Genomic DNA, 21,192 nt, shown 5'->3' with positions numbered 1-21,192 from the left:
GTGTTAATAGATTTTTTATCTATTCTTCCTTGCTCAACGAAGAATAATCACGTCCCTGAATTGTTTTTTTTAAAGAATAATCTTTTTGTTTAATATATTCTTTAGGTTTTTCTAGTAACATGAGAAAAGTACTTCTTTGCTTTATTGATTTCTATTAAAATCTTCTCAAGCATCTTCGCTTATTTCTTCTTATTAATCCTTTGTTTGATTTCTAATTTAATTTTAAATAATTTCATTTTCTTCTTTTTTTCTTTATTTCATGAAAGAGGAAGAAAGCATTTCATTACCACCATATTATTATGACTATTTCTTTTTAGTACTAACTACACTTTAGCAAATGCTTTTCCTTGGTTAATATATATTTCTTAATTTCTTTATTAATAAATACAAATTTTTATATTACAATAAGTAATATAATAAAATAATAGTAATAATAAAATGATGCGTCATTAACCGATAGAGTTCATATTCCAATACACTGCCATAATCAGATAATAACTTGAAAAACTGAAGCTTGAACTGTATTAATGTTTGTGTGTGGTTTCAAATGTTCCACCTTCGATCTTATTCTTAATTATAAAATAAATTATATTTAAACAAAATTATAAAATAAATTATTGTTGTTTGATTTATCGTCAAATTAGTTTAAGCTTAATAGTGAAATATCTAATGGATCATATTTATCATATTCCATTTCAAACCGTTTAGGAGCAATTGTTTCTGTCACATTTTTATTCAATTTTTTATGAAACTTTTTGGTAACTTTCTTTATTTTTGGTTTAGTCATTTCTCCATCATCCTGAACTTCATTTTGAATATCCTCTTCAATGGAATATCCTTTTTGAATTGAAGAAATAGATGTTGGTTGTGGTATTTTATCCATTTTCAAATGATTTGGTATTAACTAATTTATTTTTTTATGAATGATACTGAAAAGAATAAAAATTGTTATTTGTTTTAATGATGCTATAAAACTTGTTAATTTCATATCTTATTTAAAAAAGTGAATTGAAGGTGGTAAGTCAGACACCCAAATCTTAAAATAAACCAATTTTTTGAATCACCAGTTATCGTCTGATTATGGTGTTGCTGTTGGCTAAACAACATCTTATTCAATATAGCAATGATGTCGGTAATTATTATTTATAATGATAGAATATCATTCTATTCTAATAAATGAATGAGTATTTATAAAGACAGTAATATTATTTACTTGTTAGGATGCAAGTATTTTTGATAATATGAGTATTGGCAAAGAAAAATGATATTCATGTTGTTGATAATAAATGAAATTAGTCATAATAATATGGTAGTAAGAGGATAGTCTTTCATCATAAAATAAGAAAACAAAGAAAGAGGAGTTTAAATATTCATTAAGTTCAAAATAAAAATTAGATAACAACTTAAATGAAGAATTATTTAAGTTAGTGGAATTTAAAAAACCTTTATTTCAATAGAAATAAATTGTATTGAAGAAATTGAATTATTTACTTTTCAACTAAATGAAAAACTAAAGAATAAGTGAGTAGTGGATGAATAACAATTTTTAAAGCACAAGTGAGTGATTAGTCTCAAATGAGCAATGAACAATATAAAATAAATGTAATAATACTTAATTAACTACTTTTTATTTAAGTCAAATTTAAAAAAATTGATTATTTGGTTAATTATAATTACTTTTTCGATTATTGATTTTTTCTAAAAATAAATTATAATATTTTTAGATTTGTGTTGTTTTTAATTTTCTAATTTTATGTTTTTCTACAAATTGATACTATTAATAATTGTAACATTCACATCAAAGGATGTATGAGACTCAAGTGATTTATTAATAAACTTGAATCCTAGTTCTTAAATATAAAAAAGTGTTTATTCTTACTATAAGAAATATTCTAATAAATATAAAGAAATTTTATTTTATATATGAGAAATGGTTAAATTTTACATATAAATATGACTTAATCTTATCAAAAGTTGATTAAATCTGTTTGAAAAAGATAGAAACTTAGTTATATTAACCTGAAGTAATTAAGAGATGTTTGAAAAATATTTAAATATTAACTCATTAATATTATAATATATTAAATGCAATACTGTGAGTATGTCTGAAGACATTTGAGTATAGTGCAATATTTTTGTTAATAATATAATCAAAACACTATTTATGTTGAACAAGATAGAATGCGAGCAATAAACAAAATACTCAAGTTATTCCAAGAATCAGATAATTTCAAAAGGAGGAAATTATTGTGAATTTCAAAAAGTTTATATAACAATGAAATTAGAATAAAAATAAAAGATATTCACGAGAAAGAACCATTTAACAACTTTGTTAAGAATAACAATATCTACAAATATAAAATTATTTAGCAATATATTCTATAGACAGTGTTTTTGAGATGTTCATAGAGAGTCATTTATTCTATTTCTTATTTCCATACACAATAATCTAAATATAACTTAGAAGATTTATACTAATAAACATTTTAGATATAAATAATTAATTAACAGTATATAATAATGAGGAAAAAAGAGAGGTAATCAAAATAAAAGACATAAAATAGTTAATAATTTAAGTGAACTTTAACAAATAACAAGGAATTATTCTTGAATAGAAAATCAACAACAAAGTACATTCTTATTATTAGAAAAGGTTATGCTATTAATATCACTGGATAATAAGAAACAAAGATATAGAAAAAAAAAACGTTTGAAGTAACTTATTTGTAAATATACATCATTCTCTCAACTGTATGTATTAGAATAAATTTTAACAGAATACCATTGTTCAACTTTCAACTATTTAATAATTTTTTTTTGGAATATTTCCAATATAAAGAAGAAACACTTAATTATTGTTTTATTGAATGTTTTGGAAATAACTAAAAAGAACTGAAAGAACTTGATAAACATATATTTAAAGAGTTGAAAAATGGACAATGAAAGTTTTGAAGGTTCATTTGATGAGTATTGTAAAAACAAAGGGAATAATAAGCCTTATTGTGTTGTTTTTGAAAGTGATATTGTTCAAATGAAGAAAGAGTGGGATTTTTCATTTATCCCAACTATCGAATTAACTCTTCGTTTATTTGGGAATTGCCCATATAGTATTAACCTTCCTAAGACATTAGTTAAATTAACTATTGAAATGTGGCATGAAGATGGGCAAATAATAATTCCACAATTTATTTATCCAGAAACAGGGTTTAAGGAAATAACATTCAGTTCAATACAAAGTAACGACCAAATTGAAATCCCAATTCCACAAACAGTCAATTCAATTTCATTTTTAACTTGTTGTAATATCATTTGTATTAATGAATTACTTCAAATTAATTCACTTGAAGTAACAGAATCAAATAAATGCTGTGTCCAATCAAAACACTCACAACTAATAATGTCTGATAATGAATTATTTATAAAAAATATTAATGAATTTATTTGTTTTGCTTTGGTTATTGAGCATTATCAATATGATAACGTAAAAATGGCATCTATTACAACGTCAAATCAAGCAATTCATATTGACTCAAAACATATTGATTCTTTAAGTCTTGCTTTTGATGCTTCAGATATTTCTGATACTAATGACATAGAACCAACTCATATGGACTTAACAGAATTAACACTCAATTCATTAGAACTTACTGGATATGAAAACTCTTCATTTGTCCTTCCAAATACATTATCTACTTTAACCCTCTCATATTGTAAATCTCTTTGGTTATCAACACTGACTGGACTTGAAAATGAACTTGATGTATCAACTGAGTGTTGTGAAAAATGTATGTTAAACAATTCTTTATTACCTTCAGACAGTCCGTTTTAACATAATAACTAATTAAATAATTCTTAATATGAATTACTTAAATTCTCTTAACTATGAATCATCTTTTTACAACAAAAAAATGATATTAACTTAAATAAACCCATTAAATATTTATAAACAAAGACTTATTATTCATTCAAACTATGCTTTTGATTCGTTGTTGAGTTTTTGACTTCAGACACTTTCTTAAATAAAAACAAATATTTTGTTTTTTTTTATTCAATTTAATCGTCTAACAACATTAAAACATTTGTTTCAATGAAAAGATAAATATTCTTTTTTATTTTTCCTTATAAATTGACTAAAATTCTTTATATATCAAATAATAAATGTATTGTCTCAACATCCATATTTTTAGTCATTGTTTCTTTTCCATAAATTTACTTTAAGAATAAAAAGTAATTTTAATGACTTGTGTTTATTTATATTGTGCATTTGTATCATAACAACAACCTTATTGTCTTTTTGTACTCGTTCTAGTATCAATACCTTCTAAAAAAATTTCATTACCAAATAATCAATACTGTTTATTCTTCAAGTATTCATCATTCAAAAAGAGCGTTTTTTTTTGAAATTGAACAAGAATTTTTGTATAATAATATTTTTATTAGTCATTCAATCAACTACATCTAATTTATTCTTTACTAAACAAAATTATTTAATGAATTTCAAATGATAGTATTGAATTTACTTTGGAACATGTAGATGAATTATAACAACTGTCAATTCTATTCTAATACATCCAACTCCATCTATAACTGGGTAAATTTTTATGTCTCTTTCGATAATTAACTTTTCTTATTTATTCTTTATATTATATTATTTCTTTTAAGACATAAATAATTTTTATAACAAATAAAAAGATGATAAGTTTGTAAAAAATCAATAAAAACTATTTAAAATATATTTTTTAAACAAACTTACTAATTATATTTTAGAATTTTTATATTTTTTTTTCAATCTTTCTAAAATAGAATAGTTTGAATCTTGACAATAAGAGAAAGAAAAGAAGAATAACCCCAAATAAATACAAAGAAGATTTTGCTTAAACAAAAGATAGATCTTAAAATATATTTTAACCAAGACTATGAGAAGACAACTGGATAGTTATTCTTTGCTTATTGTGGCACAATTCATTTTACAAGAAGAAGACCTTGCTAAATTAAATTTCATTTGTAAAAAATTCAAAGAAACAACAGAAAAATTTCATTATAATCCTATAGAAAATTTAAAATTATTTCCAAATATTCAAACCCAATACATCTATAGAAAGAAACAAATTTTTAATCCAAATATTCCAAATCATAAAATTTTATATCAAGTAACTTGTAAAGAGGCACAAAAACTTCTTTCTAACCCAACAACAAATTGTTCTTTTGTTGTTTATACAAAAGAAGATCAAAGAAAATGGAAAAATGAAATTCCTAAATGGGTAACAATTATTGGGATAGATGCTTTCTTAAATACAAAATATTCCACTATAAACATTCCTTCTTCTGTTAAAGTTATTCAAAAAAATGCATTTAGTGGTTGTTTGATTAAATCAATTGACTTTCCACCATTTCTTAAAGAATTACATACAAGTTGTTTTTCTCAGTGCATTAATCTTACAAAAGTAATATTACCTATTACAATAACTAATTTAGCTGAAGGATGTTTTAATGGATGTAATCATTTGTCATGTATTATTTTACCAAAAACACTTGAGTCAATACAAGAAAAAGCTTTTTGTGGGTGTTCACAATTAAAATCCATTGACTTACCAATGTCTTTAAGTTATATTGGGAATGCTGTTTTTTCAAATTGTTTCAATTTAAGTTCAATTAAACTCCCAACAAAATTAACTTTTATTGGAGCACATTGTTTTGATGATTGTACTTCACTAAAAGAAATTGAATTTCCTCCATTAATTCGTTCATTAAATAAATCGACTTTTTTCGATTGTTCTTCACTTCAAAGTCTAACAATTCCATCAACAATTACATCTATAGGATATAATTGTTTTTGTAATTGCATTCATATAACATCAATTACAATTTCAACTTCTGTACATGATTTTGGAAAATCTTCTTTTGGTGGATGTTATCAACTGAGACCTTTAATATCTCTTCCAGACCAATGTTATCTTTAAGAAAATCTTTTAGGTATAGGTTTTTTGTTTTAATGTATTTTTTAATAAAATAAACATTCTTAAAATTCAAAAATTAATTTGAAAACATCTTCTTTTTTGTTTAAGAAACAAAGAAAATTCTTATTTGATTAAACTTTACTTATTTTATAAATAATTCAAATTTAAGTTCATTAGTAAAAAGTCTTGGAATTTATGAGTTAAAAAAGTATTAATCAACAAAATTAGATGCTTCGTTAGATGGATAAATAAAGACCCTAATTAGATGTAGGGTGTTGAGATGACTTATTTAAAGAACTGTTAAAGACCTAACTAATTACAAATTGGTATCTAAGATGACTACTATCTTTCCTGAAAATTATTTACCTTTATTAAATTCTTTTCAAACAGAAATTGCAATTAGAAAAATTAAACAAGAGTTTGAAAAGAATTTAACATATGATTTAGACTTATTGAGAATTACTGCTCCTTTATTTGTTGAATCTGGATATGGATTAAATGATGATTTAAACGGTGTTGAAGTCCCAGTTCATTTTCCAGTCAAAGGAATGAATAATAGTGTTGTTGAGGTAGTTCATTCTTTAGCTAAATGGAAAAGACTACAACTACATGAATTAAAAATTCCTATTGGAGAAGGTATTGTTACTGATATGAACGCTATTAGACCAATGGAAGATTTAGATAATATTCATTCAATTTATGTTGACCAATGGGATTGGGAAAAATCTATTTCAAAAGAAGATAGAACATTAGACTATCTTAAAAGTGTTGTTAAAAAGATTTATCATACTATTTATAAAACTGAAGAGTATATTTGCAATGAATATTCTCAATTAAAAAGAAGATTACCAAAAGAAATTACTTTCTTACATACTGAAGATATGGAAAAAGAATATCCTAATTTATCTCCAAAAGAAAGAGAACATACTGTTGCTAAGAAGTATGGAGCAGTTTGTGTAATTGGAATAGGATATCCATTACCAATATCAAAAGTAACTCATGATGGTAGATCCCCTGATTATGATGATTGGTCAAGTGTAACTAAAGAAGGTTATCATGGACTTAATTGTGATATTATTGTATGGAATGATGTTCTTCAACAAAGTCTTGAATTATCATCTATGGGTATTCGTGTTGATCCAACAGCTCTTAAAAGACAATTAGAAATGAGAAATGCTACAGACAGAGAAAAGTTTATGTTCCATCAAATGTTATTAAAAGGAGAGTTACCACTTTCTATTGGTGGTGGAATTGGACAATCACGACTTTGTATGTTCTATTTACAAAAAGCTCACATTGGTGAAATTCAAGCATCTGTATGGAATCACGAAACTAAAGAACAATTGGCTCAACACAATATCTTTTTACTTTAATTTTTTTTAAGAAATAATATTATATGTTCATTAATTTACTAAACAAAAATCAAATATAATATTTTTATATTAACTTGTAAAATTTCTCATATATTTATTCATTATTAAATCATTGAAAATTTACCAATAATAAGGAAATTTACTTTTTAAATCATAAAATATTGTTGTAAAATCCATTTGTGTGTGAAATTTACTGGAAAATAAATAATATGATTTAGTAAATAATGAAATAATATTGGAGATGCAAATAAAAGAGTCTGTAGTATGAGATTTACTGTCATAAACAAAACATAATTTAATTCTTCCTATATAACTCCCTATACCAAATAAGGAAGAACCTAATTCAATTCATCCTTCAAATAATATATAAATTACATTCTTGATTAATCAAATTCAATACAACTAAGAGGTTCATCTCCAAAAATTAGATTATTTTCATAAACTAAATCAATAATATGAAACTTAGTTGTTCATACTGAAGTTTTAATACCAAATCAACAAACTATGGTAAAACATTTTTTACTTCTTTTGATGTTTTTTCCGAAAGTCTTTGTTACACAACAATGTACTGATGGAAGGATTTTCTTATTTCTTCCATTCAACTATTCTGCTTCTAAAATTTAAATAATTACTATTATATTAAAATACCTCTTGATTAATGCCTGAGGCATATCCTCACTTTTAAACTGATAAACTCTTTTATTAATACGGCTAGTTACAAAAACTTTATTTCTATGTAGTCTAAACGCAAGTCTAGGGGATAATAATGTTGATAACTCAAAAAAGAATAAAGTAAAGGAGAAAGCTCTGTAGATATTATTCTAACATTTGTTTATAATTTTATAATCTTTAAGAAGTGTTTGTGAGATTTTTTTGTGAAAAAAAACAATATATTTTTATTATTGTTGAGATTTCTTGTACTGTATATATTTGTATTTATTTAATAACTTCTTTTTATAACGTCACAGACTTATAAAAAATACATATCAAGTAACCAATTGCTGATTCTCTAGCAACACCAGATTTTTCAAGAGTAGTTTGTATTTTCATTAAAAATAATATCTTTTTATTTTAATTTTAAGGTTAAATGTTTTTTTTCTTTCACAAAGTTTTCAGTTAAACAAAGTGGAAATTCTTCATAGGTTTTTATTTTTTTTATATAGATAAAATATTTTTAGTTATATATAACACTAATATTTATTGTATTTTAAAATGAAACAATTACAAATTTGATTTATAAAAATTAGGTAGTAATAGAAATTTGTTTGCTATAAAATCACTGCAAAATGGCTTTTTCTAGAAAATGAGGAAATAATAAAACTACAACAAAGGAAAAAAAAAATTATAAGATTTTTAAACAAAAGGAGGGAAAATAGAATGATATTTTAAATACAATTAGAAAGTAGTTTAAAAATTAAAAATAATAGTAATTTCTATCATTTGTTAGACTAACGGCTTTTGGTGGTAAATAACAAAGTTGCACTCAAATCTCATTAATATATTTCATATGAGCGCAACGGTTGAAAGAAGAAAGTCTACACAACTTATGAAGAAATCTTCATCAGAAGCTAAAATTCATAAATCTAAATCTATGGTAAATATTGCTAAACCAGTTGTTATGAGTAAACAAGCTCCAGGAACATTTAAAGAAGACAAATATGATTTGAAAATTACACCATCGGCACAACAACAATTAAGTTTGAATTTCATTCTTTATTACAAAGAAAATAACAATTTCTAACAAAATAAAACAATTAACTTAGGTTTTTAGACAATTTTCATAAAGGAATGGTTTGGGATTATTCATTTAATATTGATGGAACATTACTTGCTACAGCAGGTAAAGATGGTAAAGTTATGGTGTGGGAAATTGTTGATGGACTAGTTAAAAAAGAAGTAAAAACAACCTTTACAAAACATACTGGAGAAATAGTTTCTGTAATTTTTATAGACAATAATATTATTTGTTCATCATCTACAACTAAAGAGTTGTTTATATGGAATGCAACAAACGGTGAACAAATTAAAACTATTCCAATTGATGATGTTTGTCTTTGCCTAAAGTATTGTAAAGAGAATAAACGATTTATTGCTGGTTTACTTAATGGACAAGTGTTTTGTTATAATACTGATAAGTATGAACAAATTAGAGAATATGATGTTCATTGTGCTGTAACTGCAGTTGAAATTTATTGTGAAGGAGAAGAAGCTACTGGATATATTGTTGGAACACTTGAAGGTACTATATTAGCGTTATATGATTATGATGATAAAATGCAACTTGTTAAAACATCTTCATTGAAAGAAGATGCCCTTATTTCATGTATTATTGTAAATGTTAAAGATCGTATTTGTTATGTTACTTATGCAAATAATAAAGTTATTATTTATACTTTAATGGATTTCGATATGATTAGTAGATATAAGGGAATAACAACAAATTGTTCTTCTATTACACCATCTTTAAATAATGATATGACACTTTTGTTTATTGCATCTAAAGAGGGTGGAATTTTTGTATTTCCAAATATGCCTGTTATTTCAAAAAAATCAATTGATATTTTTGGCGTTAAACTTAACCTCTTTGTGACTGACGGAAAACCTATTGTTCACGTATGTTGTATTCCAAAAACATCAAATATTCTTTTAATAGATTGTGATGGCTCAGCATCTATTTTCACACTCAAATATTAATTGAATTATTACTTTTTTCTTTTAAGTTCATAGTCGAAAATTAGTTAATAAAAAAGGATTGATTTGATTTCTTTCTTTTAAATATTTAACTACTTTTTTATTGTACTTTGATTTATGAAGCTAATTTAAAATAAATATTGTTTTATCTTCATTTAAATAATATTATTATAATAATATTGTCATTTATTAACATAATAATATTGGTCTTATTAATTAGTTCTCTTCAACTATTAGTTTCTCTTAATTCTTTCTCTTTCTCATAATAAAAATCAATATGTACTAAACAGAAGCTTATTAAATACTTTAAATTTTTTTTCTTTCATTAAGATAGTTTAAATCAAATTTATATACACAAAAACAATTATATTTTTTTTTATCATTCTTTTGTTTTATTAGACTATCTAACAAGTTTAACTCATTTAAAGAATTTCAAAGAATTATAGACAATTATAATTATTTCTGTTTTGAATAAAAAAAGAAGAAAAATATTTCATTTATTAATTCTAATTAATTTTTTATTTCTAGATGCTTCAAAGCATTCTGAACAATATTAATTTGTTCATTCAAATGCATATCAATTAATTTGAATTGTTTTATTCTGTTAATTTGATTCTGTTCTTGAGCATTACTGATTTTTTCATTAACAAGAGGAAGAAAATCTTGAAGTACCTCCAATTCAGAGTGTAAGTATTGAATAGTTTTATTCCTGTTTCCTTCAATAGATGTATTTTTATTTTTTAATTCTAATTTCACTTTATTTACAGACATTGAATAAATAGCAATGTATTTCTCAAAAACATCAAATCGAATTTGGTCTTGAGTAAGAAATATTTCTGTAGGAAGTTGATTTAAAACACAAAGCTCTTCATATAATGGTTGTGCTGATTCATTTGAAATAAAAACTTTTGCATCAAAATAATCCAATGAGAGATATTCTTTTGACAATGAAAGAAAATGAATCATTTGATTAATACTACTATCATCTTGATAATTATCACAAATCTCTTCTCCAGGATATATTTCATTAAAATTATATAACTTAATTTGAGAGTCTTTCATTTCTTTTTCTAGACAAGTGTATGAGTTATGTTTAGGTAGTATTGGTAATGGATTATAGAATTCACCAAATGAAGTAGTAATGATATGACTATCAACAAAATTAAATAATCCAACAAAACATGGTAAAGAAATATTAGTATTTGAATTCATCATAAATGCTTGATAATTCTGAATTCCATCGTCTTCAACACAATTAATTTCATCAAAGAAATATACGTCTTCAAACTCACTAAAATCATTACTGTAGAATGTCATTGCTTCAATATATTTAAGAATTAATGGAATAAATGGAAATCTTTTTTGTGCGTCTTCACTTAATAAATATTCAATACATTGTAATATAAAACTAGGTTGATTAATTTTAGGATTCTCTTTTTTTATTATTTCAGATGTAAGAATATAATGTTCAGGAATAGAAATAAGAATTTCTCCAGAATGAAGTGTTTTATTTGATATATTCTTTAATACAATATGATGATTTTCATTAATATATTGAATATTTGGATGGAATAAATGAATTTGAGATGCCCATGCATTTAAGTTATCACAGAAATTCTCAAACAAGAAATCATAACATGATATTGTTTCATATTTTAAATCTTTTGAAGTTATTTGATCCCTAATCCTTTTAGTAGCGTTTTGACATAATTTCATTGAATGTTCTATTATATCGACTATACCTTTTTTATATATTAAAGCACATTTTTGATGATAGTTAATTGAAGATGAATGAATACAATCAAAGTCTTCCTTTTTGAATTCCATTAAATGTAATAAATGATACAATTGTCTGTTTAACTGTCTTAATGCAGCAAGTTCATTTCTATCTGAAACATAATTTAAATTAATATTTCCTTGAAAATATTGGTTTGATTCAATAATCGATAAGTTAACTATTCTAAGAATTCTCATCAATTCTAAAGGAATATCTTCATCAAGTTTTAAAAAGAAGTCAAATGATTTAATCTCTTCTTGTTTAAGAATCTCCTCAATTTCATTGTATTGGTTATCATCAACTTCAAAATAAATTCGAAGTAACAAATTATCACAAGGATTATTCTCTTCTACAAACCCATACCCTAATAATAATTTCTCGTTAGATCTAATTCTATAATTATTAAATATTTGTTCACCTGGCTTTACTAATGCTTCATTAGTTTGAAATGAAAATGTTTCTGTTTGTGTATTAGAAATATAAGTTACTTTAGCTTGTGTACAATGATTACTAAAATCACAAAATGGAATCAATGATCCAACTTCTCCAAATGGTTGTGGATAAATCACTAAAAATGCTCTTGACCAAAAACTTTGGTGTGCCCATTGTAATCTTTTAAAAAGATCATCAAATGGTTGGAAATATTGTGGAAATTGTTGAATAAGTTTATTATTATAATAGTCTACAACTTTCATAAGAAAAGCATTAATTTTTTCTACTGCTGCATATAACTTTGTACCTTTCATAAGATTTAACTCATCAATAGTATAACTTAAAGGACAATCATAAGTTTCTGGTAAAACATTAATATATGGCCAATGAAAACATTTTGGATTTGTTTTATTAACAGCAAGATATAAATATACAAGTCCATTTAAATCATCTCTATCGTCATCTCCCTCATTAAATTTAGGTAACTTTACTTCAGGCCAAATATGATTTAAATTAATTCTATTAATTTGAATAGAATAAGGAATACTCATAATAATTTCGTCCTTTTTAAATTCTTTATTGGCACATAACCCTCTTCCATATCCATCAAATGTTTTAACATCAACACCATCAATAACACCTCCATTCTGAATAACCCATTTCTTAATATCTTCCATCTCAAAGAAATTTTCTTAAAGAACTACGTATCTTTCTTTTTTGTCTTTTATCTTTTTATGTTAAAACCCTTTATTAATTTTATTATAAAATTATTATAAAATTATTATAAAATATACTTAAAAATTTGAATTATTTTGAAATATATTTGATGTATTTCTTTATTCTTGCATTACCTTCTTTCTTTAATTTAGCTATTTTCTTTTCTAATTCACTGTTCATTTCACCTCTTTTTTCTTCTAAGTTTACTGAAAGATCATATAATTCATCTTCATTTTCGAGAATAGGTGCACTTTCATAGTATTTCATCAATGCATCATAATGTTGAATAGGATAAGGAACTGCTTGTTTAACCATGAGCTCTTTTATCAAATTACCAATTCCACGTATTTTAAACCAATTGATTAGTGTTTTATCTCCTTGTTTATTACCATCATCAGTAAATACTAAATCACCCATTGTAGACCCAATAAATGGTAAACAAGGTGGAACTGCAATTTTCATAACTTCTCTTAATTTACTAAAATTCTTTTCTTGGTCACACAATTCACTTAACATTTCTTCTATTTCTTTATCTTCTGGTAATAAAGAGTCCCATGTATCTTTAAGTCGATAAATTGGAGTTGATTCTAATGCACTAAATACAGCTTTCATTCCTTCAAAATTATTTAATTTTTTCATTTCTTCTGCTACTTGAAGGAAATAATGAATAAATAAAGCCCTGTATGCAACTCGTTTTTCTACAAGAATAGAAGTTTGAACAAAACTAAATAACCGTTTACTTGAACGTACTAATCGAATGAGGTTTGGAGTTAATGTATCTTTATCTTTTTTCATCCATCCATTTCCAAGTAATTCGAAATAAGGAACTTTTCTAAAAAGATCGTTTTGCATTAAAGTGATTTGTCGTGCAAATTCATGTGGATGGAATTGAAGAACATTAACATATTTTGGGTTTTTTTCTAATTCGTTAATTTTAATCATTGGTGAATCTAATTCATCTCTTTTATTTTCTACATGAGCAATATGAAGTTCTAATTGTTTTTGTAAGATTTTACTCATTTTTGGATTAAATTGATTGAATCGATCTAGTAACTGTTGAAGTTTATCAATTAACTCCTCTTTTGCTTCGAAATCTTTCCATGCATTTTTCATCCAAGTACGCACAAAGTTCATTATTTTTAATCTAAGTGGTGATATAACATCTTTAACAAAAACTTCCCATTCCATTCCATCAGGTATTGAAGGGTCAAATAAAATACTAAGTAATTCTAATAATTTTTCTGGTGTTGTAACTAATCTATAAGCTAAAACAAAACACTCTTGAAAATAAGGGTCATTAAAATCTTTTGACATCATCGTTTGAATACATTTTTCGAGGGTTGCCATTTGAATAATTTTTAAGTCACATCCAGTTTCTGTTGTCCAAGTAATATATTCTGGTGTGTCAGGTAATTCAAATGTAGTAGAAAATCGTGGATCAGCATTATATGTTTGTTCATCAATTTTATTTTCTCCAACAGTAGAGAATGAAGAAACGTCAGTAGACCCACTAAACGTTGATCTTGTGTCTCTTCCCCTCATTCCAGCAGCTGTGGGTTGTCTAATTGACATGAAAAATAGATCTTAAAACTAACTTTTCATTTATTTTTTTCTGTTTTTTGATTTCTTTTAAGAAACAATGTTATTTTTTTAAATAATTTATTATTAATTAAAACTTTTATTCTTTCATTATTTTTGGGAGGTATGCAACTAAATGTCTTGATAAAAAGGCAATTCTAAAAATAAAATATAAAAATAACAAAAATATACTTCTGAAGTAAGTATAATATTATTTTATTAATTAAGCTATAAAAGAGAAATTGTTGTTGATGAGGTTGAGTCTCGATATGATAACGTAGAATGTTGATATGATGTACAAGACAATGACGATAAATCAGAATGTTCTGTCCGAATATTTCTTAAAATAATTTCTGTGTCAGCAAACATTCTTTCTTCAAATTCCTTATTAAACTGCCAAGACATTTCATCTGAAGACCATAAAACTAGAATGGTTATAGTTTCTACCATATCAGGTAACCAATGGATCATTGTTTGAAAAAGAATATCATTCATATATTTTTTAGTTATTGGGAAATACAAATGAACAATAAAACGTAATAGATTTTCAATGATAAGAAGGAGTAAAGCAAATATATATATTAGAAAAGATTTTTTTGAATCTGGTGAAGTAAAATGTGAGATTTGATTATGATATCTTTGAATGATTAATATTCCAAAAGCCAATACAATAATAGTTAATAACATATTTGCTATATAGATATAAATATTTATTATATTTTGTCTATTATACAGAAATAAACAAACATCCTGTTGAAATCCAAGTATTCCATGTTTCTATATTTCCATTATTTGATACACAGTCATTACCTTCAATAAATAGTGCTATAAATGCTGCTATTACAATAACAATAAACCAGATGTTAAGTATTAAAATTCCCATTCCAACAACAGTAAGATTGATTACACGTACTTCACGCTCTGTGAAATCTTTAACCCAATGAAACAGTGTATAACTTACAATAAAAAAATTACATATATACACAACTCGTGAAAGAAAGTATGCAACACATGTTGTTGATGAATACAATTGCATAACATGTGAAGTTGAGAATGCTATTATGTTAATATGAATATAATTATCAATGTAATGTATAAATATAACAACTAACATAATGTTTGAATTAAATAAGACAACGTTATAACAACATAAGGGAAAGTAACATATTGTTTATTACATTTATGACAGAAAAAAGTTAATACACCAATAAAAGAAAAAGTATACACTATTGGTGCAATAACATATTGTGCTCCATTAAGATAAACATTCAGTTCCCACATATCACGAATATAATTTTAAAAGTTATAATTTTATTTTTATTCATATTAATTTTTTTAGAATGGAAAAAAATTAAGAAAAATAAGAAGGAACTACAAAAGGTATGAAAACTTAAAAATAGTATTTAGTTTTATTCTTAAGGAATGTTTAAAGCAAAGAAAATGCAAACAATGAGACCAAAGAAAAAAGTGCCAAAGGGTACTTTACGATATGACCTTCATAAAACAATTAAAGAAGGGATTTCAAAAGGAACATTAAAAGATTCTGTTAAATGTCCAGCAAATGGAAATCAAAATGAATGGTTAGCAGTTAATTGTTTTGATTTTTTTAATAACATACTGTTAATATATTCAGCAGTATCTGATTTATGTTCTCCAAATGCATGTCCAATTATGAATGGAGGACCTAATATGGAATATCTTTGGATAGAAAATAAAAAGTCAGTTCAATTACCTGCTCGGGAATATTGTGAAAAACTATTTGAGTGGGTTCAAACTTGTTTTGATGATACTAAAATATTCCCTGCCGAGTTTACTTCTAAAGCACCTAAAGCGTTTATGCCTACTTTAACAAAAATATTTAAACGATTATTCAGAGTATATGCACATATGTTCTATAGTCATGCTAATCACTTAAAAGAATTGGAATTAAGTGATCAAGCTTATTTAGGCTTTAGACATTTCTATGTTTTTTGCAGAGAATATGACTTATTGTCTAAAGAAGATATCTCTCCATTAGAACAGATGATCGAGCCAATTGATAAAGAATTTAATCTCAAGAAACTTAATTAAATTTACTAAAATTCTTTTTTTTTATTTAGTTTATGAAACAAAAAGTAACTTATTTATCTTGTAATTGTTCTTTAACTTATTTTCTTCTATTAATTTTTCTTTATTAAATTATTGTCATACTTTTTAGCGAGTGGAAAAATGCTGTTTAATTTTAAAAGATATTTTGATGAAAATCTTGAATAGAGTTGGAATATAAATTTTTTGTTGTAAAAATAGAATTTATTATGTATTTTTAAATATATTATTACTTTAAGGATTTTTCTTAATTTATTTTTCTAGACAGTATTATTCAAAAAATAAAATATTATGTTGAAAGTGTTATGATGATGCTATTTTAACTTTGAAAATATTCTTAAAAAGAGAATATATCTTTTAATGAGTTTATTATGTAATATTTTTTAATTTAAATACTTTAAATTATTTTACAGAAAAAATAAATAAGCTATTAAGGTGTAACAATTTGTATAGTTATTTAAGAAATAGATGTAGTTGTTTATCAACACCAAATTTTTTAATAACTTAACACTATCATTATTTCTCAGAAATCTTTAAAAAAAAGAAGTTGTCATTAGCTATATTTAGAATTTATATAACATAAATAATTCATAAAAATATTTTTGGTTGGATGTAAATTGATAGCAAAAATAAGTATTAGAATATAACAATATGAACGAAAGATTCTTGAACAAAAAATACTATTAACTCCTTAATGAATAACTTTAAATATTATATAAATTTATTATTCTATATTATTTTATTATTAAATTATGTTATAACGGTAGTTTATTTGTGTTTAGTGTATTACTTTTACTTTGGTATTGAGAATACCTTATTTGAATATATTGTTTTGTTGGATAAATGTTACAAAATTTGTAATTTCAAAACGTTAAGATTTGTTGTTTTCATTTCAAACACAAGTTATTCATAAATTCTTGTATTATAAAGTAAAATATCAGCAATGGTTTATTAACATTTGGTATTTGAATTATAGTATATTTAATATTCATTATTACAGAAAAATAATTTAACTCTTTATCTACTTTTTAAAAATAGTTTATAGAATAAGGAAGTTCTTAATAATATATAGTTGAATAAATAGTTAATATTATTTAATATAGTTTTATTTAAGAGAGATACTAAATGAATGTAATAATAATATTATTATTCTTTTTGAATAAAATAGTATAATTAGAAGATACAATAAACATATTCTTTTATTATTGTATCTATGACATAATACTTAACAACATAGTTATTTTAATAATAATTTGTAAATAATTTATATAATAATAATATCAAAACAACTATACCATAATTTGAAGATAAATGTCAGTATTATAAATTTTTTTATAATATATATTGGTATAATATTTAAATTGATTCAGATCATATTTTTTTTCTTTTAGTTGAAGTGAATAACACATATAGAATGAACCATATATTTTTGAAATGAATGGTTATAAAATTTTAGGTATAAATAGCCAGTAAAAAAGATTGTTTTTGATATAAAGAAAAGAAAGGAAAAGGGAATAGAAGTTTTATTAGAATGTGTTTTTGTTTGAAAGAAAATTAGAAAGTCTAAAATTACAATAATTAAAAAAGTAAATTATGTATTGTTCATTTCTGGGTTATCATCTAATACAACATTTATATAAAAATATAAAATTGATAAAAATTTAAAAACATATCTTAAAAGAAGCTTTTCTAAATTTAAAACCTCCGAAAAAAATATTGAAAAGAATTGAACAATAAACGTAATTTTATATTCTAATAAAAATAGAATTACTATCGAAGAGTAAATGAAAAAGAAAAAAAAAAGAATCTCAAAAAATCACGAAGAGATGGGAAAAGACAAAGAAAAGACAAAAGATATAATAACTGAAGTACCTAAACGTAAAGTAAAGTTAACAATTGAGGAATTCATGAGGGTATTAGATTGTTTTGTCAAGAAAGAAGATTTTATAAAATCTATTCAAATATCAAGGAAATTCAAAGATATTCCAACACGTTATAATTACAATCCTATTAGCATTGACTTAACAACCATTTCATTATTTCCTAATTTAAAAGTTCAAAAATTATATGCATGGAATGATATTCAAATTCCTAAAATGAGAAAGTATGAAGTAGAATATCCTGAAACATATTTTCATTATTATTTAAAATATTTTGCAATAAGAGATAAGGTTAGTGCGAGAAAAATTGTATATTCTTCAGAAGATAGAGTTAATTATGAGTGTATGAAAGGAGAAGGTATTCTTCCTGATGGAATTACAAAAATTGCCGATAAATGTTTTGAGGAATGTAATAAAATTGTAAGTCTTAATATACCAACATCAGTTACAGCTATTGGAAGAAATGGATTTGCTAATTGCACTTCCTTAACTAGTCTCACATTACCAGAAAATCTTATGGTTATTGGAGAGAACTGTTTTCTTGCATGCAATAATTTAACTTCAATCAAACTAGGAACAAGCAATTGTTTTAAGGGAAAAGCTTCATATGGTATTTATTTATTCTTAGAAAAAAATAATATTCAATGTAATGATGTGTTTTATTCTTCTGAGGATAGAAGAAAATATGGGAATAAGATACCTGCTATATGTAATTCTTTGGCTGATAAATGCTTTGCTTCTTGTTTATCACTAACATCAATTGAAGTTCCCAGCACAGTTCAACATATTGGCTCTCATTGTTTTAATGGTTGTAAAGGATTAAAACAAATCTCTTTACCTTCAACAATCAGTTGTTATGACCATGCTTTTAGTGGATGTTCATACATAACTGCATTAACATTACCTGGTAATTTTCCTAAGATTGACAAATCAATATTTGAAAACATTCAAATGATTAAGTCAATCGTATTAACTGATTGCACTCAATTTGATGGATTGGTTTCATATTCATTAGCTGTACTTATTGAAAGAGGAGGTATTCCATGTACTAATGTAACCTATACAGAAGAAGACCGAAAGGTATTTGGCGAAAATATTCCAAAAGGAGTGAAAGAAGTTGGAGAGAGTTGTTTTTTAGGAGATTTTCGTGTAAAATCTATTACAGTGCCTAAGAGTGTAACGAAATTAGGACAGTCTTGTTTTAAGAATTGTTGTTCATTAACGTGTGTTTCATTACCATCAACCATTATTAATATTCCAATGTCATGTTTTTATCAATGTCCTTTATTGAAAACATTGAAAACTAAGAATAAGACTATGACTTATGAAAAATATTGTTTTTATGGATGCGAAAAGCTTAAACTAAAAAGTAAAAATATACCTTCAGAGTGCTTCTTAAAAGAACCTCAACCAGAAGATAAAACAAAGAAATAATTGTAATTCTTAATTCACTAATATCTTTTTATAACTCATCTTGTAAATAACTTTTGCAAGATTAAATACATCATTTTTTTTTTAAATGGAAAGTCAAAAAAATAAAAAAATAAAAAATAATTAAAAAACTAAAAAATAATATATAGTGAAATATGTCAACTATTCATGGTTTTTCAGATTTAAAAAAAGAAGATAAACCAAAAGGACAAGGCTTCTTCAATGGAGGAGAAAAAGGTGGAGTTGAGTTTTATGCAAATGACGATGCAAATGAAGCTTATAGAACTGCAGAAAAAACCGCAAGCACAAATAATGGCAATTCAAGTCATGACCCAAGAAAAAAAGATTTAATTTTAAATGTTGTAATGTACAAAAATGGATTTATTGTTAATGATGGACCATTGCGAAATTATGAAGATCCAAACAATAAACAATTCATAGATGATGTTACAAATGGTTTTATTCCACAAGAATACATTCAACAAGCACAGCACAATAATATCGCTATTAATTTAACTAATTCAACACAAACTATATTCTCTGGTCACACCTCTACAGCCACAACCCATTCAATTAGTTTTACTGGCACTGGAAACAGTATTGGAAAGTCAAATGCTACTAATTTCAAAGTTACTGGATCTATCCCAACTTTAGACATATCAAAACCAACTACAAATATTAAAGTTAGATTTATTGATGGAAAACAAAAAGTTTTCAAAGTTAATCAAGATTGGACTGTTTCCCAAATTTATGCATTGATAAAGAAAGAAACCAACATCAATGAATTTAGACTCGTAGCTATTCCAAACAGAAATATAGAAATGAATGAGATGACTGTTATGGAAGCAAAAATTGCTAACTCTAGTTTGATTCAACAAAAGTAATTTAATATTTACCCTCTTTTCTTAATTTAGTTTATCTTAACATCAAAGTTAGAAATTTCATTTAGTATTTTTCATTGGATATTGCAACTAAAAAATGATAGACAAACTATTTTTTTTTCAAATATTTTTATTTAATAAAAATATTTAATTTTTAAAATTGGACAATTTGTAATGGCACAAACCTATAATTTAAAACCAAACACTAAAAGTAACAGTACTTTACTACTTATCATTAAAATTTCCGAAAACAACAATTATTTTGTGTAACTATTCTAATTTTGTATTTTGGTCATTTTTTATTTCTATTATTTTTTAAGAATATCCTTTTTCTTTATTGTTGTCCAAAAAGGTAAAAAATAATTAGTTAATTCAAATTGGTAAAATCAA

At 24.4% G+C, this 21,192-nt stretch overlaps 11 protein-coding genes across 11 annotated transcripts; 7 read left to right on the top strand and 4 right to left on the bottom strand.

Moving 5' to 3' along the window:
• Positions 1–640: 640 nt before the first annotated feature.
• On the bottom strand, positions 641–883 carry ENU1_192880 (hypothetical protein; the record flags this gene model as incomplete). Its single annotated transcript, XM_008861877.1, has 1 exon — positions 641–883. The coding sequence occupies one exon, from the start codon at positions 881–883 to the stop codon at positions 641–643; it is 243 nt and encodes an 80-aa protein (XP_008860099.1).
• Positions 884–2,932: 2,049 nt separating this feature from the next.
• ENU1_192870 (hypothetical protein) lies at positions 2,933–3,829 on the top strand (the record flags this gene model as incomplete). The annotated part of the gene is made up of 1 exon (XM_008861876.1): positions 2,933–3,829. The coding sequence occupies one exon, from the start codon at positions 2,933–2,935 to the stop codon at positions 3,827–3,829; it is 897 nt and encodes a 298-aa protein (XP_008860098.1).
• Positions 3,830–4,916: 1,087 nt separating this feature from the next.
• ENU1_192860 (leucine rich repeat protein, BspA family protein) lies at positions 4,917–5,960 on the top strand (the record flags this gene model as incomplete). Its single annotated transcript, XM_008861875.1, has 1 exon — positions 4,917–5,960. One exon carries the CDS (start codon positions 4,917–4,919, stop codon positions 5,958–5,960), a length of 1,044 nt encoding a protein of 347 aa, XP_008860097.1.
• Positions 5,961–6,292: 332 nt separating this feature from the next.
• ENU1_192850 (aspartate--ammonia ligase) lies at positions 6,293–7,330 on the top strand (the record flags this gene model as incomplete). Its single annotated transcript, XM_008861874.1, has 1 exon — positions 6,293–7,330. The coding sequence occupies one exon, from the start codon at positions 6,293–6,295 to the stop codon at positions 7,328–7,330; it is 1,038 nt and encodes a 345-aa protein (XP_008860096.1).
• Positions 7,331–8,837: 1,507 nt separating this feature from the next.
• ENU1_192840 (WD domain, G-beta repeat-containing protein) lies at positions 8,838–10,024 on the top strand (the record flags this gene model as incomplete). Its single annotated transcript, XM_008861873.1, has 2 exons — positions 8,838–9,027; positions 9,102–10,024. 2 exons carry the CDS (start codon positions 8,838–8,840, stop codon positions 10,022–10,024), a joined length of 1,113 nt encoding a protein of 370 aa, XP_008860095.1.
• A 507-nt stretch (positions 10,025–10,531) lies between these two features.
• ENU1_192830 ([Ribulose-bisphosphate-carboxylase]-lysine N-methyltransferase) lies at positions 10,532–12,907 on the bottom strand (the record flags this gene model as incomplete). The annotated part of the gene is made up of 1 exon (XM_008861872.1): positions 10,532–12,907. The coding sequence occupies one exon, from the start codon at positions 12,905–12,907 to the stop codon at positions 10,532–10,534; it is 2,376 nt and encodes a 791-aa protein (XP_008860094.1).
• A 130-nt stretch (positions 12,908–13,037) lies between these two features.
• ENU1_192820 (Ras guanine nucleotide exchange factor, putative) lies at positions 13,038–14,519 on the bottom strand (the record flags this gene model as incomplete). The annotated part of the gene is made up of 1 exon (XM_008861871.1): positions 13,038–14,519. The coding sequence occupies one exon, from the start codon at positions 14,517–14,519 to the stop codon at positions 13,038–13,040; it is 1,482 nt and encodes a 493-aa protein (XP_008860093.1).
• Positions 14,520–14,753: 234 nt separating this feature from the next.
• Positions 14,754–15,806, bottom strand: ENU1_192810 (hypothetical protein; the record flags this gene model as incomplete). Its single annotated transcript, XM_008861870.1, has 3 exons — positions 14,754–15,217; positions 15,273–15,581; positions 15,638–15,806. 3 exons carry the CDS (start codon positions 15,804–15,806, stop codon positions 14,754–14,756), a joined length of 942 nt encoding a protein of 313 aa, XP_008860092.1.
• A 141-nt stretch (positions 15,807–15,947) lies between these two features.
• Positions 15,948–16,595, top strand: ENU1_192800 (Mob1/phocein family protein; the record flags this gene model as incomplete). Its single annotated transcript, XM_008861869.1, has 1 exon — positions 15,948–16,595. The coding sequence occupies one exon, from the start codon at positions 15,948–15,950 to the stop codon at positions 16,593–16,595; it is 648 nt and encodes a 215-aa protein (XP_008860091.1).
• Positions 16,596–18,436: 1,841 nt separating this feature from the next.
• Positions 18,437–19,924, top strand: ENU1_192790 (leucine rich repeat protein, BspA family protein; the record flags this gene model as incomplete). Its single annotated transcript, XM_008861868.1, has 1 exon — positions 18,437–19,924. The coding sequence occupies one exon, from the start codon at positions 18,437–18,439 to the stop codon at positions 19,922–19,924; it is 1,488 nt and encodes a 495-aa protein (XP_008860090.1).
• A 152-nt stretch (positions 19,925–20,076) lies between these two features.
• Positions 20,077–20,805, top strand: ENU1_192780 (SEP domain containing protein; the record flags this gene model as incomplete). Its single annotated transcript, XM_008861867.1, has 1 exon — positions 20,077–20,805. The coding sequence occupies one exon, from the start codon at positions 20,077–20,079 to the stop codon at positions 20,803–20,805; it is 729 nt and encodes a 242-aa protein (XP_008860089.1).
• Between the last annotated feature and the right edge of the window lie 387 nt (positions 20,806–21,192).

The sequence above is a fragment of the Entamoeba nuttalli genome, assembly GCF_000257125.1.
Source record: "Entamoeba nuttalli P19 unplaced genomic scaffold asmbl_9056, whole genome shotgun sequence".
NCBI classification, from domain to species: domain Eukaryota; phylum Evosea; order Mastigamoebida; family Endamoebidae; genus Entamoeba; species Entamoeba nuttalli.
Note: the sequence above shows the minus strand (reverse complement) of the source record. Positions and strands in the feature narration are given on the sequence as shown.